This window comes from Episyrphus balteatus, chromosome 2, assembly GCF_945859705.1.
Source record: "Episyrphus balteatus chromosome 2, idEpiBalt1.1, whole genome shotgun sequence".
NCBI classification, from domain to species: domain Eukaryota; kingdom Metazoa; phylum Arthropoda; class Insecta; order Diptera; family Syrphidae; genus Episyrphus; species Episyrphus balteatus.
This window is the reverse complement of record NC_079135.1, coordinates 12,655,221-12,675,022: the sequence shown is the minus strand read 5'-3', so window position 1 is coordinate 12,675,022 and position 19,802 is coordinate 12,655,221. Positions and strand designations below refer to the sequence as shown.

The window sequence follows — 19,802 nt, the reverse complement described above, 5'->3', positions numbered from 1 at the left end:
CTCCAGAATGACTGAAGAGAAGGATATCAATTTTAGTGAACTTTTGCAATATAAAATTTGGATTTTTTTTTCCTGGGACGAAAAACGAACGCAGTTGCATAGGTTTGTGCTTTATAAAATTTTTTTTTATATTCAATTACTTTTATTACCGGCAATTCGTCGAAAGTAGACAGGAAAATAAAAAAAAATGAAATAAATCCAGATAGGTACTGAGAAAAGATTATTGATGTATTTGTACATATAAATAGAGGCAGAGTCCTTGTCCATTGTTCATTTAATAATAATAAAAAAAAAGAAATGGAGAGTGAAAGGACTTAAAAAAAGTTTGCAGACAAAAATGCATCAACTTCCTTTCATGAACTTTGAACAAAAGAAATACAAAAAAAAAATGGAGACTAAAAAGTGACGAAGGAGAAAGAAAAAAAAAAAAAAACAATACAAACAAAAACAAATTTTCCATGATAGACATCTTGATTGTTGCAATCTGGCGGAAATAATAAATGAAAAACTCAACTTAAAATGGCATTTTCCGGTAAAGAATTTCCATGTGGTGAAATGTTGTAACGAATGTAGATATATTATATGCACAGCCAGCTTCTTTCTACGAACGTGGCGCCACTTGTTCAGAATAGGTATTCTCATTCTCACATTAAACCGACACGAGAAGAATAAAAAAAAAATCTACTTTTTCTCAACGACTTTGCATGTTTTTCTCTACACAAACGGAAATTTAAATCTAAGGGTTTTTTCCTCAGTTTGCTAAAAAGGTTGTTGTTATTGTTTTTCTCTTTTTTACTGCGTTTAATATGGTCAACATTTTATACAGAAAATTTATGTAAATTTTGTGTAGTAAAAGGTGGAAAATGTGACAGGCCAAACAGAGCTACAGACAGAAAGAAATAGAGAGACAGAAAACGAGACGAGAACATGAACAATATTGTGTTGCGGGACACACGCTGGCTGGCTGTAACACGGTTGGGCGGGCTACTATCTGAGCCAGAAGTGACTGATTGTCCTGTGCAACGGATATAATAATTGTTTTCCAGGTGATGGATGTAAAGCTGTCAGCAATTTGTGCCCACTTTATAGTTCTATGATAAATGTTGTGTTTTTGTTCTTTTTTTTTCTGTTTTATTGTTGAATAATTCTGATTTGTTGTGTGTGGTTTAGTTGAAAAGAAGAATTTAGTTTGAGAATGAAAAATGTTTTTTTTTTTTTATAAAAGTTGAAGGTGTGTAACCAAAGGATTTTTGAATAGACTAGAGGTAGTGCTTTTCAATGACAAACTTAACATCACATTTATCATTTTTTTTTTCAAGCTTTTTCGAGCAATTTATTTTGTAAGATGTTCAGTTGTCTTAGTTTTCATAAAGTGATTAGAAAGAAAGAAGGATTTTTTTTGTAGGTTTACTTTTTTCACTTGCAATAAGGAGAAGGATGTAGGTTATTTAAAGGCAGGGTTGTAAAAAAATAAATCTTCTTGAAAAAATTTATTGCAAATACAAAAAAATTGCATAGAAAAAAATGTAGTGCTAATAAAAAATGTTCTGCTTTAAAAAAAATTCAATGCAAAATGTGTGCATTAGCTTTTATAATATAAAAAGTTTAAATTAATTGTGAGGCCAAGTACTCAATATTGTAAGGAATTCGACGAATTTTAGAAAAAAAATTATTTTTTTTAATGCTGATTATTTTTATTTGTAGTACCTACTTTTTTAAGCAAATTTTTTTTTATTTCCAATAATTTTTTTTTTATTAAAATGCAATTTTTTTTAACACATTAAAATCGTTATATTTAAGCATGTACCTATTTCAAATTTTGAGACATATGTATAGTCTTTTCTGTTACCGTACTATAAGAAAAAAAGAAGAAGATTTATTTCGGAATTTGTTTAAAAATTCATATATTAAAATCTATAAGAAAAATAATTCTATTTCAACGAAAAATTAAATATTTAGTTAAGATAAATATTATATATTTTATTATTTCTGTTTTTTTTTTTTTAATTTTTGCTTTAAAACATTGTTTGGCAACAATACAACACCAAAATAGTCAGTTTTTGTACATATTAACAAAATAGTTGTTAAGTTGGCAACTTTTTCGTATTTTCCATACTAATATCCTTCAATGTACCAAATCTCCCAAAAACACCAAAGGCACCACTATGCGAAGGTATGACGAAAAAAAACGGAGTTTAAATTAAAACTCCGATTTTTTCACAATAGCAATATTTGCCCTTAAAAGGGAAGTAAAGGCCTAATTTCGTTCATTGGACGAATCTTCATTTGCACTCGTAAAGTTTTGAAATTTTTCGACATTCACAAAAGGTGTTCTACGATCGCAGATTAAATGCATTAGATGTTGTTTCAATCCTACTTAACACGGAATTTCATACATTTTGTAGCCAGTTCTTCAAAAACAAATCTTTTCACCCTCAAACTTTATCTACTAATTGCATTTACCTTTTTTTTATAATCAGTAAAAGGTAATAGAAGTTGTAAGAACGGCTCAAGCAGACTTTTTTTCAATTTTTTCAATTTTGTTTTATTGAACATACTATATACAATTGACTTAAGCTTAACTTATTTCTAATAAGATACATTGATTGATATAAAATTTGTTGGCACATATGGGGCCTAACCTTATACAATGGATAAAAGATAAAATATATTTAAATATAGTACATGAATAGGCTTAATTTTACAAGTCTGCTGACTAGGTTATCCTCGGGGTGTTCCTTCCCGGTTGTCCAGTTGTGGTACCGTAAAACCGGGTGACTTTGGCACGTTTTCAAACTCAAATGTGAATAACTTCTGCAATAATTTTTTTTTTAAATGAAGATTTCAACCAATTTACCTACTTCGCTCATTCTATAGGTATGATTAATCTTGAAGAAATCTGTCCGACAGTTCTATAGATAAATGCCAAAATATGGGTGGCCAAAGTCACCCTCCATTCCGGGTGACTTTGGCCGGTAGGACGTTTGCTATATTTCCAGTTCAACTACAAGAAGCACGTCAGTCTAACCCAGCCCAAATGAAAGAGAAGATTTTTTAAAACATGTGGGTATTGTTTTTATTTTCGTACACAAAATTGTCGGTTTTTATTTGATTAAAAAAAAAAACAAAACCTTAAAATTAGCATAAATTTTGATATCCTTCAAAGGATATGGAAAAAATAGTCTCTCTCTGCGGTCAACCGTTGGAGCAGGAAGTTTCTTCTCCAGATCACTTTTGGTGACTTGTGCAACGACTTTTTTCTCTGGGTATATGAAGCTGTACCCAGCACCTCTTCGCAGGAATGACACTGTAACCTCATCGTTATCAACATTTAAGATGCAGCCGACGTAAAATGTTATTTTTTTCTTCACTGTCTTGGCTTCCGGCTGTGACTTATTTTTGAGGGGCCGGGCTGATCCGTGGACATTTCTTCAGTGGCATCATAGGGTGCATCTACATTGGGAGAATGTGTTAAAACGCTCGACGATAATGTGAAGTCCACCATAGTGACACTAGCACCTGGTAAACTTTTGTAAACTTTTTTCTTTCTTGGCTTCCTGGTTGAAGTATCCGGGGTCCGAAGGCTCTTCATATAGTACAATACTGAATCGCTAAGGTTCATCATGTTGCTGGAAGTATTATTTGTTCTTGATTCAGTTTTGTCGAGGTTACTTAAAACTTGTTGCCTATCGCATGGATAAATTCCAATTGCCCGTAAGCCAGATATCAAATTTTCCCTTGCCTTGTCGTTCTCATGTAAGCTGTCCCAGACTTTTTTACAAGCCTAGGAAACACATCTTTCGGCATTGTTTTGTTTTTCCAGTTTGCCATATTATACGCTGTTAAGGTTTTCCTCCATAATATTTTAAGAGGTCGAAAGAAAGCTACGTCTAGTGGTTGAGCTGCCTAATGTTGATATGTATGATCTGATAACATTTTAATTATATATAAATATATAAAAACAAAGTCTAGTGCAAAAATTAAGAGGGTGACTTTGGCCACCCGGCCAAAGTCACCCGATATGCCGGCCAAAGTCACCCTACCATATGGCATTTTTTATAAAAAAATTAAAATTAATTTTTATGAAATAGTTACAAGGGTAGAATGAAAGTAATTCAACTTGCAAAACAATACACATAACGGAGTTAAAGTCATTTTGCAATCCTATTTCTGCAACATGTTCAAACCATCCAACATTTTCAGGTAATTTTTTTTTTAGCATTTTTAAGAAAACTAAATTTTAGTATAAATGAATATCTAATTTTATTTAAATAAAGCTAGTATGATCACTTTTTAACTCATCAAATTATACGAATTTACAAAGAAACTTGGAAAAAATCAGACAAGTCCTTCATATATTAACAATTTTTTAAAAAAGTGTCCATGTCAAAGACAAAGTCACCCGCCAGGCCAAAATCACCCGGTTCTACGGTATTGATTATGGTGGGTTGGGTGGTATGGCGTTTAGCCGCGGTAGTAGGCCGATTGCGTATCGGCGTAAAAGTAAACTACTTCCTCGTTGTCGGTTGGGATTATGTGCTCATCCAGAATATCCAAAGCACTAAGGTATCTGGGTTCGGGATGTCGTTGTTGGGTTCTCATGCTCCTCATCAGCTGATTGGGGTGGTTGGCGATGCTTCCGACAAGTTTCTTTGCAGATTGCAGCAGATACTTTTCCAACGTCATGATGTTTGCTTCCTCGTAAAGTCGCTCGTTGCTGTAGTATTTTTGTCGCTGTCGATCGAAGTAAAGTCCGGTGCAGATCCTCAGGATTTTCCTCTCAAAAATTTGAAGTTCCTTCATGGCTGTCTTGGAAATGGTATACCATACCGGAAGCTATAGGCGATGACAGGTCGAAGAAGCTGCTTGTAGATCAGGAGTTTCGTTGGTTGGCTTAATCCGTTTCTTCTCTTCATCATGGGCTGAAGGCGATGGAAGGCGTAGTTGGCTTTTTTCAGGACAGACCTAGAGTGAAGGTTGAACCTCAGGAGCTCGTTAAAGTTGATCCCTAAATACTTCGCGTTTCGTTTGGCTGCCAATTTAGTACCATCAGGTAGTGTAAGTGTGATGCTCCTACAGTTTGCAGCTGACCGAATGCTTCGTCCTCCTGTTCGTCTAAAGCACAGTAATTCCGATTTTGATGAGTTGATCCGGATACCCCATTTACTGTAGAACTCATACAGTTTTCGAATGTGAGCTTCAACTTTCCTGGCAGCTATCGTTGGCGAGACGGACTTGTAGTATGTGAGCGAATCGTCAGCGTAAAGCAGGTTCTCGCACTCACTTGCAAGCGGCTGGTCCGATGTCAGGATACTATAGAGTTTTGATCCTTGGGCAACTCCAGCTCTAATGCACTTCATTTCTGCTCAAGCAGACTTATCACACGAAAAGCGGAACCAATAATTTGTACAACATTAAAAAAAATAATATTGTTCCACAATAACCGGTCTTCTCTCCGTTTTCATCACTAATCTCGTTGCTGAATTAATGAGTTTATTTTGCTTTGTTGTATGTCCCTTTGTAGGCTAAGCGTTGGTAATGTTTTTGGTAAAATTAGTCAAAAATTGAACAACTTCAAAACCTGCATCACTGACTCTTGTTTTCCAAGCTTTTTAAACATGAAGCAAAATTATATTACATACAACATAATTTAATACCATTAAATTAATGACTTAAACATTTGTTATTACAGAAAGCTAATTTTTGATTATTTATTTTCATTTAAGTACTTTCCGAAGCTTTATCATTACACTCAAATTGTTATCGCTATTTAAGATTCTTTAAGAATTTAATTCTTCGCCCTTGAACTCTTTTTTTTTAGTAAATGACCACTCTGCTTTTGAATTATTGAGTAATCTTCAAAATTTGAAATTTTTCTGCAAGACTAGAAAGAACCCTTCTCTGCTAAATTAAACTCTTATTGCTAATTTAAAAAAAAAAAAAAAACACCATATTCCATACCGCTGCATCGATTCAGCGAGCGCAAACACCCCAAACACAAAAAAATTTCTTTTTGCAATCTTCTTTTCAAAGGATGCTCTTCTTATTCATTTGAATTTTCATTATTGCAAGCAATAAAATGCAAAAAATAAAAATAAAAATGCTTACCCTAGCACAAAAGTATTGGAGCTTATTTTTAAAAATTGCAAATCTCTCTAAACTGATTCAATGGTAGTTTTGTTTGTGTGTGATTTTTTATTTTTTTTTTTTTTGTTAATTTTATTTCTTAAAACGAGTAAAATTTTAATGAGCAACAGAAAAAAAAATATAACGGAAAAGGAGTGCTTCTTTCCTTTTAAGTACACTCTGAGTCATTTTATTAGAGCCATTTTGTATTATTTTTTATTTTTTTTAATTTTTTAAATACTTAAAGTTTTTAATAGCCAAAATAGCTATTTTACTATTGCATTTTATACAGATTTGATTAATCTGTAAATAGCAAATTAATCACAAATAAATAACTTAATTAATTAACATTTAAAAACTAAATATTACATTGGTCTTAATGTCAGCCATGTTTAAAAATTCAAGACTAATGTATATCCAAAAGTTATTTCATATCCGTTCAATTTATTGTTCACAAAACAAATTGCAAACTAGTTTCAAATCGATTGTTAATTGTTTTCGAGTTGATTGCAATCCAGAAAATATTGCACTATTATCCACTTTTTAAGATGTGTTTTGAATAAGATTATTTTATATCTTTAGTTAATTGCAAATGTGTTGCAAATCGATTGCAAATAAGTTGCAAAACAGTTACAAACTTCTAAATAATTTGTTCGGATACTTTTTTGTAACTAATATCAATCATTATCAAGCATTCATTAAAAAAAAAAAAAATTCTATAAATTTTTTTTCCTGTATACAGGGTGTCCCACAGTCACCGCCCCAAACGAAAACCATGGATTCCTGAGGTCATTTTAAGTCGAAAAACTTAAGAGGTAATTTTCTCGTTTTCGTCCCGTTTTCGAGTTACCACGGTTTTTATGATTTTTGTTCCCTTTTCCCTTATCTAGCTTTATCTTTGCCAAACTACGTTTGATTTGAAAAATTTTTTTTACAACCAATCAAGAATTTATTACAGTTTTAGTTTGTCTCAAAACTTTTTTTTCTGCGGACAACCGTTTCTCCACAATTTTGCATCAAACACAATTTTCTTCGTTTTTTAAGTTGTTTTTTACACTTTCATATCATTTAAGTCAAAAAAACACGTTAATGAGTATTAATTTTTTGTGCTTTTTATTAAAGCCCAGTTTATTTTCATAAAAAAAATAAGTTTTATTTCATAAAAAAGGCTGCTGAAATTAATTAAAAAAAATAAACAAACTGAGTGAATTAAAAAAAAAAATAATTTTTAAATACAAAATTTATTTAAATGAATTAAAACTTTTTCTGAGCTTTATTTATTTGTTCTTTTCTTAACCACAATAGCTCAGAAAAAGTTTTTAATTCATTTAAACTAATTTTTTATTTAAAAATTATTTTTTTTTTAATTCACTCAGTTTGTTTATTTTTTTTTAATTACTTTCAGTAGCCTTTTTTATGAAATAAAACTTATTTTTTTTATGAAAATAAACTGGGCTTTAATAAAAAGTACAAAAAATTAATACTCATTAACGTGTTTTTTTGACTTAAATGATATGAAAGTGTAAAAAACAACTTAAAAAACGAAGAAAATTGTGTTTGATGCAAAATTGTGGAGAAACGGTTGTCCGCAGAAAAAAAAGTTTTGAGACAAACTAAAACTGTAATAAATTCTTGATTGGTTGTAAAAAAAATTTTTCAAATCAAACGTAGTTTGGCAAAGATAAAGCTAGATAAGGGAAAAGGGAACAAAAATCATAAAAACCGTGGTAACTCGAAAACGGGACGAAAACGAGAAAATTACCTCTTAAGTTTTTCGACTTAAAATGACCTCAGGAATCCATGGTTTTCGTTTGGGGCGGTGACTGTGGGACACCCTGTATAATTTAATGGAATACAGTGTAAGTTTCAACAAAACGAATTCATATAGATGCAAATTCCAAATAAAATGGACAAAGCGTTTCGTTGTCATAAGATAAAAGAGATAAAAATATAAAAATAAAAATTTTTTACCGCAAAATAATTAGTATATACGTTGTAAGAACATACAATACAAAAAAGAAAAACGAAACAAAAAAAAAAAAACAAACATCGGGCAAACCAAAAAGAGTGACAGACGTCAAATAAGAAAAATAAATAAAGTTTATGTAAGCATTATATTCAACGTTAGGTCCCTACTATCCCTTCATGAAGACAACAACGACCAACAAACGCAGGTGAATTGCTTCATTCATAAACTAGAGAAACGTGTTGCGAATACAGAGTGGCCTTTATTAAATACAAAAATGAATATACACGAAACAAAAAAAAAATCAAAATAAAACAAAAAAATCGTTTAAAAAACACTGAATTTCTTCACACAGTGTAGGTCATGTTCACGCATCCAGTACTGTTGTTATGGTGACCACCCGTTATTTTTTTAAATGAAAAACATAACCAACATCAAAATACCCTACAAACTTACTCGCCTTCTTAAAATTATTAACTTGACCGAATAACTAACAGGATACCGTTAAAATTTCCAGGAACCTTTCTTAACCTTTCTTCAGTTTATGGTAATTTTAACTGTGAAGGACTCGTTTTTGCAATATAGTCATGGATATCGTTTAAAAGGTAATAAAATAATCTACACTTTGAGCCGAAAATTTTCACTTTAGCCTCAATAGTTTTCAAAAGGGACCTTTTTAAAGTTATATTTATTAATTCCACAAACACATTTGTGGTCACTCTAAAGTAGTAAAGGTATCCAAATTCAACACTTGCAATGTAGATGGATGTTTTGAATGACATACACGCCATCGCCCTGTAAAGGAAATGTAAATTGATGTCAGCTCGCAGCGTGTTTGCTCACTTTCGCGTTGTGTCAAAACCAACTTACAAAAAAAAAAAAAAAAAACAAAAATTATTTAATTTTTCAAGTTCTTGGAAAATGATTTTGCTATAGTTTGATGGAGTCACAAAGAGCACACAGAGTCACAGGGTATAAGGTGCTAGGTGTAGGGTTAAAACACACAAAAAATAAAAAAAATAAAATACCATTACCCCCTTGAGCTATTTCTCTGTGTTTCTGTAGATTTATATTTCATTTACGATGAACTTTTGGACAGTTTTTCCTCTTTTTTTTTTTTTTTTTTTTGATAAATTTCTTTGGAATTACAATTATTCCAGGCGGTCGGTTGAGTTGGTTTTCGTTTGCGATTCTTGCGAATTGCTCTTGGGGATATCTTCTGTCAGTTGTTTTTGTTTGCGTTTGTGTGTTTGTCAGTGCGTCAAATGATGAACAACATTTTTCGATGATAAATTACATTTTTTGTAGATATAGATGAGATGACAAACAAGTGGTTTTCCATTCTTAATCAAAACGACGACAACATCGTGTAACCAAAAAAAAAAGAAACTTTTCAAAAAGTTTTCTGGCAATAAAATTGTCGGTTAAAATTGTTTTCTAAGTGTTTATTTATTTTTTGTTTTTGTATTTTGACTGAACTTGAATGATGAACTTAGAGATGAAAAGTTTTACGGTTGGTTTATTGAATATTTGGGCTAGGGAAAACCATGAGAATTTAAAACTTGAAGATATACTTATTTAGCTACAAGGACAAAATTCGTTTTATCTTTAGGGTCTCTTGTCAAAATAATAAATTGAAAACCTAAAAAATATATTAAAATTGTAGTGACATACTCGCACTTTTTGTTTTGCTTTAAATATCTTCTTCAGTTACCTTGGCTAAATAAGAGTTCGTTAGGCTCATACTTAGGCTTCCCACTAAGTTGTTTCTCTTAAATCACTTGTATGCTAAGTAAAATCAAAGAAGAAATTTAAAAAATCAGGGATTATTTCGGAAAAAAATATCTGCCCATTAAAGTCAAGTAAAATAAAAAAACGGTATTGTATTTCGGTACAATTATGAGTTTTTTTGAGATTGCTCAGTAAAATTGAAAATTGTTGGTTGTAAAAACGAACTGTTTTAGGAAATTGTTTTCTAGAATGAGATTACATCAAAGAAGTTTAAGAAGGTAACTCTAAATAAATAACCAGATATTCAAGATTTTTTGACTAAAAAATTTGAAAGTGTCCAAAATCCACAAAAATTATTTTGTTTTCTTTTAAATTCAAACTGCAATTGTTTGTTCAATTCTTTTGCCTACTCTCCTTTAAGAAGATACTCAAAATTCAAAAGCCCTCCTCAAAGTCTCAAAAAGTTTTTTTTTTTTTTTCAAAAACTTTAACATCGTAGAAAAAATAATCATCACTTACTGAATAAATTTAAACTACCACCACTGATGTTTTCAATGTATAACACTCAAGAACTCGAAGTGGAGAAATTATTGCAAGTTTAAATTTTTTGAAAAAAAAAATAATTTTTAGGGATTTCAGGGGATTTTGTCAGTTCAAATTTTATTTCTTGATTATCTCCTAAACGTCCACTAAATAATTGCAATAGAGTGTTTTTGATGGATGAACACACGTTCAAAGTTCGTTCGAGTAGACAAAAACATGGACAAACGAATTAGACCAGTTTGATTCAAAAATTTTGAAGCCTTAATTTTGGTTTCACAGAGCTAATTCTTGATTGGAAGTACTTTTCCCAAAAACAATTCCCCGAGAATTTTTTTTTTACAGGTCTTCCCGATAGTGAAATATTGCAGGCTCAAAAGTCCACAGGCCAAAAGTCTATAGTGCATTATTCAGCCACTATCTACCCAAGTGAGTCAAAAGTTCACACAAAATTTCTGTGGAATTTTGGCCCGTTGATTATACAACTCACTTAGGAGGACCAAAATTGCTCTCTGAAGTGATTATACAATTTTTTTGAAAATTCGATTTTCAAAAATTAAACACTCATTAATTTTAAATGTTCAAGTACTAATTTTTTAAACTAAATTTCAAAAGCATTTTTGGAAATCGAAACTTGAATTTTGACATGTTGTCTCATTTTTATAAAATGTATGCAGTTATTTTCAAAATTTGGTATAAGTTATCGAAATACCATAATTTAGTTTTAAGAAGAAAATTCTCCCACCTAAGTGAAGCAATAGTCCATTATGGACTTTTGGCCCGTGGATTTATGACCCTGTACCAAAAACAAAATATCGAAATTTCTTATACAACATATTTTTTAGTTATACTGGCTTTTAAATCATTTAAAAACTTTAATTTCATTAAAATTGTGTATTTTTCTTATCTATTTTACAGATTCATTCATCGTGACACCCGACCGGCCCCATTAATTCATTGTCGATTACTCAATGATAAACATATATTGGGATCATCACAAACACCAGACCACCGTTCAGAAGCTCGCCTACGAATCGATCCAAAAGTGTTGGTTTTTGTCGAAACCACATATTCCCAATTGGGTCGAGATATTGCTGAGCTATTAGTCTACAATCGGATAAAGTAAGTTTCTTCACTAAATTACTTTTACACAAAATTTCAATATATTTATAAAGTCCAGTCTCCTCCTCCTCTACATAACCTTATATTTCATTTAATTACCCAACCAATGTCTATAAAACGTTCAATTGAATAATTTGTAATCACAACATTTTGCAAGAAATTCAAATCCTATTTTCTCCCCAAAAAACCACAAAATGATTTAATCTTGAAATCCTTTCAGTATTTTGTGTTGGTATTTAAAAAGGGAAAAGCTTCATAAAATGGCTTGGGAAATTGAAGAAGATCGTAAAATCCCAACAACACCACTCTCAAGTTATTTAGAAACGAATTTTCTTAAGTGTTGCGAAGGCTTCTCATATTCTACTCTCATCATCCTGCTTCAGTTTTTTTTTAGATTCTTTTGGGAGTAGAGTAGGCCTGAATTTCATTTCCCATGTTGACAGACTATTGTTAGGATATCAACCCCACATTTCCATTGTAAAGAAGACTCCGACGATGATGATGTGTCTTGCAATTTCCAACAAAACGAGCCAACGAAGAAGTTGAGAAATCATAATCCCTACACATCACTTCATGGAAATAATACATATTGAAGATTTAAGAGAATATATCTTGTAGACTTGTGTGTAGAGATACCGGGGGGAGACACAGGAACACACAGGGACACATGTGGGTATGTGCTTTTTGAATGTCAGGCAATGGGATCATTAAAATAATTGCTTCTGGCATTGATGCGGACTTACAATCAGCCATAGTATTCAAGGATTCCTGTATAGATGTGACATTAAATAGGGATTTAGGTGCTTGAGCTAAAAACATCTATACATAGAAATAATTCTGGAAATTCTTTGTGTCACCATTATAATCTCTCAATCTCCCACACTCCCCTTCTGGCTGTATGTTTCCAGGAAGCTTGATAATGGTGTTGGGGATAAAGATGCCAAGTATCAAACTGTCCCGGATCTTCTTCCGTCCAGTTTGGATGACGTGTGTTGGGTTGTCTTGTCTATATCTTCCTAGAAGGAAGAGATAAAGTCTTTCAAACCACACCATCATCAACATTCACATCGGTGGTGTTGTTGTGTTGTATTATAGTATTTGGATTAAAGTACCAGCAATATGTAATTATAAATAAATCCTTTTGGTTTTCCTCCCCTGGGCAATTTGCATTGTGTTGTTGTCAACGATGTGTACGAGAGTATTTATGTGTTTTGGCGAGATGTTCTCTCAATAATGCTCTTAGGCATCTCTACAATATACAACACACAATCTACTTCACATATCTTTGGGTTCTTAATCAAATTATAACTACTTGTATTATTAAATATATCATACAGAAGTGTTCACAGGCATGTTTTATAGGCTTTGTGATTGTGATAATAATTTTGAAGACATTGCATTTGTTGTTTTGCTGTATAGTGTTTGTATATTTTACTCATCATCATCATCAGATATAATTGTTTGGAAGATGTTTCTATATTTTCAATTAAACAAGCTTCATTGTGTTTTCTGTCAATGTTTTTGTGATAAAGATTGTTTTTGAAAGTTTTTCCGATTAGGATTTTATTAAAATGTTAAGAAAATATTGATTCATTTTGTTTGGCTATCAAGATTATCAGGAAATTCTATTTGTACAACATATTTGTCACAGATTTCTTAGAAGAATTTGCTTAAAATATGTTTTTGACTTTCATCGTGCCATCAAAAATCAGTTTTTTCTCTGTTTATCGTATTCAGCTTCAAAATGATGATGATTTATTGTTTTAACCCGGGCGCCATTTCTTTATGAATCTTTTGAACTCATTTCTACTCCACTCAAAATCAATATTTTTTAGTTTTTTTTTTCAATATTTTAAAGCATTACTGCCATCTAATCAAAGCTGAAGAATAGTTTTCTTTGAATAAAGGTCCTATCCCGGGCGCCATTTCATAAGAGATCTTCAAAAATCCACCTACGTCATCAAAAGTCAATATGTTTTTCATTAATTTCATTGGTTTTAAAGCATTTCTACCATCTAAACCTATCAGGGGAAATGTTTTCTTTGAAATATTGTTTCATCTCGGGCGTCATTTAAGAATAGATCTTTTTGAATTCACTCTACGTTAAAAAGTTTAAAGTTTTCCCCTGTTTTTTGTATTTTTTGACTTAGGTTAGATTTTTAAGCGTTGTTTATTTAGTGTCTCACTGTTTTTCTCCACATGATTTTGTTTTTTTTCGGAACTAAATTTCTGTTACGATTCATAACCTAAAAACTACTGCACCGGTCCTTTTGAAATTTTAAGGTAACGTTCGAAAGTTTTTTTTTCAATTATGTTTATAATTTTTATTAAAAAAATAATTTTGGAAACAAATATTTCTTCACAACTTTAAAGATTTCATTAAATTGAACATTCAATAAGTTTTATTTTAATTCAAATTATTCTTTATAACTCTCAAAAATCTTCTAATATAAAAATATTTCTATGGATTTACTTGAATTGCCCAAAATGCTTCTTCTTAAATTATTGGAAAAAAGAACAGCAAATAATACCGCAGTATGCCAAGTCCCATTATTATATTCTTTAAACATTCATTCGAAATTTAATTAACCTCTCTCTATTCGATTAATTTCTTTTTTCTTCTTCTTCTATTTTTCTATTCATCTTTTTTAAATTCCTAGAATACGAACATTAACAATATAAAAATGTTCTTGCGCCTTCAAACATAATTTAATTAAAGAAGAATTGATTTCTAAAGCTTAGTTCCTATTACAATGAGCTATTTCTCACTCCGTATCTATACTCTTACTCATCCCTCTCTTTTTCTCTTTGTTGGATATATGGTTGCTCGAAGCAAAAGACAATTAATAGCCCGAAGAGGCTTAATACAATTTCGATGGTCTTCTATATGCCATCGCTTAGTCCTTAGTGCGACTTCTAAGAGTGCCTGCTTTACAATAATGTACAACAACAACCAAATGTAGTAGGGTATTATAATGGAGGGATTACCTGCGAGTGTCGGAAGCAATTACAATGTGTACATTACATTCCCTCTATGTAAAGTCAATTACATTATATTGAATTAATCTTAAGGCGAAATGTGTGTGCGTGTGAGTGCGTGCGTGCAAATTGGGCCTTAAATTGGAATCAAATAATTAATTGCCAAAGAGAATACCATATTAGGTAATTGTTTTAAGACTGAGAGGCAGGCAGGATATTTAGGTGACGTTTAATATGAAACAAAATTTTAATCTCAAAAAGTTTACATGAAGTTTATAGGAAATGGAGAAAAAGGCAAAAGAAAAGTTGATAGAAACGTATTGATAATTTTTGTAATTGACAATATTCAAAAGGAATAATTTTTGTTTATTTTTCGAATGGATACTTCCAACTTTTTTGGGGTTTCGTATAGCTTTTTTTGACTGGGAGATATGATATAATTTTCCATAAAAAATTTCAATTTAAAATGAGATAAAATCCTCCTCAGTTGCACGAAATGAGTTCGAAAATAAAGTCATATTTCTATGAATGCACTCTTTTAATGATTGTTAATAGGTCTATTGATTTCATTGAGTTTAAGTCCAAGCTTTAACATTTTTTTTCATTCCCAGAGATTTTACTTTGTGAAATTTTTACTCAAAGTTTCTGAAATTTGTACCGATCTTATTCTAATACCTATTGTTGTCAGATCTTTGTTATTTTTGGTTCTTGAACTTTTTTTTAAAGATTTCTTTATCTTTACCTGTGGATACATTTTTTTAACACAAACATATTAAGAGTGCTTGATCCTAAAAGCTTTACCACAATCTTAGTAGAGCTTTGGAGCAAATTTTTATAGAAGTTTTTTTGAAATTAGAATTTTAAACAAATATCATTATGTCCCTTTATTTCAGAGCGTTTGTTTCTATTCTAAATTAATTGATAAGTTCAAAAATTAAATTTTCAAAAGTTATTGAATTTGAATTGTGAAAGGGTGAATTTGATTTGCAAAATAATTTCATTTTCAAAAGAGCAAACTTATTTACCTAATAGAAAATCAAGATTTGCTAGAAGTTCGTTTTGACCATAATTTATTTTTATTTTTTATGTCACAAAGTAAAAGGAAATATTTTTGAGATTATATTGTAGTAGCCTCGATTTTTGATCATAAAATCACAAAAAAAAAAAATTCAATCTAACTAGGTATACCCCAAAACAAGCGTTCCCGGAATGACGGTTAATTGATGTACGCAACTTAAAAATGAAACTAAAACTAACTTCTTACATACATTTTATATATTTATCCATAAAAATAAGCGTGTAATGATAAATCTATATAAAATCAACTTTAAAAACTGCTTGCAGCACAATTTGTACGTTAGATGATTTAAATATTGATACATTAAGAAATGTTGGTTTTATGCGTCATTTTTCTTGGGACAACTTTCATTAATGTATAAAAAATAACAAAACTTAATTTTTTTTGTAAGAGATGTACCAATTTATAAAAAGTATTGTGTATATGTAGTATTTAGAAAAGATATACTTAAAAATAATTGACTTTAATGTGTTTTTAAGTCATTTGAATATCAGTTTTTGAGTTATGGACATGTCCGGGAACGCTGTTTTTGGGTATATAAGATGCCATAAAAAAGAAATTTAAACTTTTCTAACCGAAACAAATATATTCGTAGATGCGTGCCTACTATTTTAATTGGTAAATGAGAAAAAAACTTTAAATAAATGTTATTTTGATTAAAATAAATGCCTGGACATCAAATTTTCCACCTCCATGATTTTGACCCATAAGTACTAAACTCAAGCTGTAATTTGGTGGCATCTGCTAGCTGAGACTGTAATTTGATGTTTGACTGTTCCTTAATTAAATTAGCTCACTAATTAGTGACTTTTGCTATGCCAGACAGTTGTTAGTTACTCAGTTGAAGGTGAATTATTAATAAACACAAACCTCAAAAACTACAATTTTGTATTTTAGTTTGTGATTAAATCCTAAACTGAACGAATGAATAAACGGAGCTTCTTATTTCCATTACGAAAACGAATCCTTCGCTCCAATTCTCTTGTAATTTTAGTTAGTTTTCTTTTTTGTTTATAGAAATTTCCCAACAATTTCTATCGAAAAGTGGTGCAAATGCATAAATTTGTATTCACAAAATGTTCTTATAAAACATCTGGCGTTATTATTTATGAACCACGTCGGTCGGCTATTTCAATTCATTGAAGATATAAATAAATATGTATAATACCCTTAACCCACCACCAAGCTATTGTAGAACTCATAAATTTTAATGACTCCCTCTCTTATACTGGCTTGTTAAAACCAAAAAAAAAAAAAGTAAAAAAAAAAAACTAAAATAGAACAAAAAAAAAAAAATTCCAATCCTTTCTCTCTAACCTTAACTTCGGCGGTGTATGATGGCGAGATTCCGCCGAACTCGTTTGCTGATTTTCAATTTATCCCCCTCCCCTACTTCGTTATATTTACCTCTTTTATATTCCTTCAAATACCAAGATGCAAAGAATTTCCTCTTTTCTTCTTTCGTGCATGAAAACAAAAGCACCAAAGCATCAACGAGTACGAAATCAAAAAAATCAAAAAAAAAAGACAAAAAAGAAAAGGAGAGAAAAATAGCAAAGGAATAACTTCTATTGTGAAAGGATCCACCAGCAGTAGAAGCAGAAGCAGTAAAGCCTTGAAGTAACCAGCACCAGGAGTTGAGAAGAGAACCTACTTTCGCTGGTACCCTCATGATAAGGATGCACCTTTTTTTCTACCTTTGCCCAATGTGAAGGTATTTTCCATGATAGTATAGTGATGCGCACATTCTCTCCTATCGAGTGAAGCAATAACAAAGGATGATATATATCCTTTTTCACAAAAAAGGACTCTTCTTTACGTGCGGTAGAAACAGAGAAGAGTAGAAGGAAAAACTCTCTGGTAAAGCAAAAAACACGCACGATATGAATATATTTTTTGTTCTTGTTGTTGTTGTTTTTTTTATTATTATTTTTGTCTTCCTACTTCGTCAGAGTGAAAAGATAATTTGCCATCGGCAAACGAAATTCTTATAAAAGCTTTACTCCAGCTCCAGGATGCACGCGCGCCATTGTCGTTGCCTTCATCATCGTCATAGCTGCTGCCGTTGTATGGGTTATAAGAAGTTAAACTCGATCTTCCTGACCTCGATAAAATCCTTCTTATTTATAACACCCGTCGCCGCCACTGTCTATAAAGGAACTCAACTTAAAGAAAGGAACAAAAAAACATCACAAACGTTTGGTTGCTAAAATGCCGCCATCATCAGCGCCATGATATAAAACAACAAACGGCAACGACGACGACGCCACTGACGCCACCTGGCGGTTGTCGGTGGGTTGATTGGGCTGTGGAAAAATGATGGGTTACACAATTGAATGCATACAAAAACTTTTAAAATCGTCGAAGGTATGTTGGTTGTTTAGAAAAGAAAAGTGTGGGCGTCTACTTTTTCCTCGACATCGTAGTTTCGTTTGTCGAAGTACACACTAACTTAGAGGTGCCTCCTTGAACTTTTAATTTGAGTTTTTCCTGTGCAAAAATGAAAAACTCTATAAATCACTTGAATAGACGTTAAATACAATAAGCAAAGAACGAATGAATTCCCATAGCGTACCGGGTGGCTGGAAGGCAAACACACCAAGCAAAAAAGAAAAGGGTACACACTTACTACAACAGGCACAGGGTGGTCTTTAAAGTTTCAAAGTTATTATTTTCTGTTTTACCTGTGTTTATGTCTATATTGTAGCTTTACTTATAGACTCCAATGTGTTGTTGAAATTCACCATTTTTTTTTTAATGCAACAAGAAAAAGGAAAACTGTTTGTAACAAAAAAAAAAAACAGGTATAAAATAAACGAAATATCTTTTACTATTAGTTGTAGCCGGATAAAGACAGAGAGTGGATAAAAAGGGGGGTATTCGGGGATATGTATTTACAAGGACATGGTTGCTTTTAAGTCCTCTATATATCGCAAGCAAACAGTGCAAAAAAAAAAAACATTTGCCTTTGGGAAAAGCTTATGTCATACTCCGCATCATGACATTATACCCTATTTGTTGTAATGATTCACCGGAAAATTACTTAATTTTTTTATGGCACGTGAAAATTGTGTTAATACTGCTATTTGCGATTAACAAACTATACTCTATATGAAATTTTGCTATATCTTTGTCATTTAAGTTTTAATTCGAACGATATGTGGTTCACTGTGGCGTATACGTAACATTTTTTTTATACAAAACTCAGAAAGCTAAAATGTCTGTTAATCAAAAATGTTTAAAAACTAGTAAGCACTTGTTCTAAACGTTTTAAAATGTTTTAAAATGAAATTTCGTTCAAAACTTGAAGGCAATCCCTAGAAGTGTACAGATTTTCGTACTGACTAACTGACAACATGATTTATTTTATTTTGATTAAAATAGCGACATTTTTATTGGACACTTGAATAAATTATCTGTGGTAAAAAAGTAAAACTGTCATTTTGTGCGTTACACTTAAAAATGTAAAAGCATTTTATCGTCACAGGTGGGAAACTAGTGCACTAAATTTATGATATCCCTTTGTAAACAATTAACATACATACACTTTCATAATACCACCCAGTAGAATTTGGTAAGTGTTCTAAGAAATTTATGCCAACTGAACTTTTAAAAATAAGTCTTTTCGACTGTTACGGGTGGGACAAAACAAAGTTGCGAATTAATTTTTTTACTGAAATCCTTAAGGTTCCTCAAAAACATTTTGAGCTTCCATCATTTAAAGCAAATAAACATACAAATTATTGTCTTATTATACAAAATTTTACATTTTGACATATCACGGGTGGACATTCGCGAATTTAATTTTTGTTTTTTATACAAGACATTCGTAGCATTTATCACTTACCTAAAGCTTATTAACATAAAAATAAATGTCTTTATATAAAAAGCAAAATGTAATGTATCTTTTAATGTAACGGGTGGGACATTGATTTAAATATTTTTGGTCAAGATTAGTTTTAATTGATTTTCAAATTTATGTTTTCATGCGGTTAGGCTACAGTTTCATATTGTTATTTTAATTGTGAAAAAAAGACATCAAAGAGTCAAATAAAGCTCATAGATTGAATTCGCTAAATCCCTGTTCTCGTGCGATCTTCTAAATTTTTATATTTGATGTTCCTTGGTGTTTATATTGCTTCTATTACGTTAGAATGCAGGTATATTAGTTTGTTTGTTGACCACGAACATCATACTTTTTAAGGCATGATTTTGCAGTGGTTGAGTTTTAGTTTAACTTATTTAAATTACTTTGGCGTT

General features: G+C 31.2%; 1 protein-coding gene across 1 annotated transcript in view; it reads left to right on the top strand.

Annotated features, from left to right (window-relative positions):
• LOC129912101 (bifunctional heparan sulfate N-deacetylase/N-sulfotransferase) overlaps positions 1 to 19,802 on the top strand; it is a 50,504-nt gene that overhangs the window by 8,340 nt on the left and 22,362 nt on the right. The window contains exon 2 of the mRNA XM_055990212.1: positions 11,282 to 11,485. Coding sequence (XP_055846187.1) covers positions 11,282 to 11,485 — 204 coding nt within the window. The remainder of the gene's footprint in view (positions 1 to 11,281; positions 11,486 to 19,802) is intronic.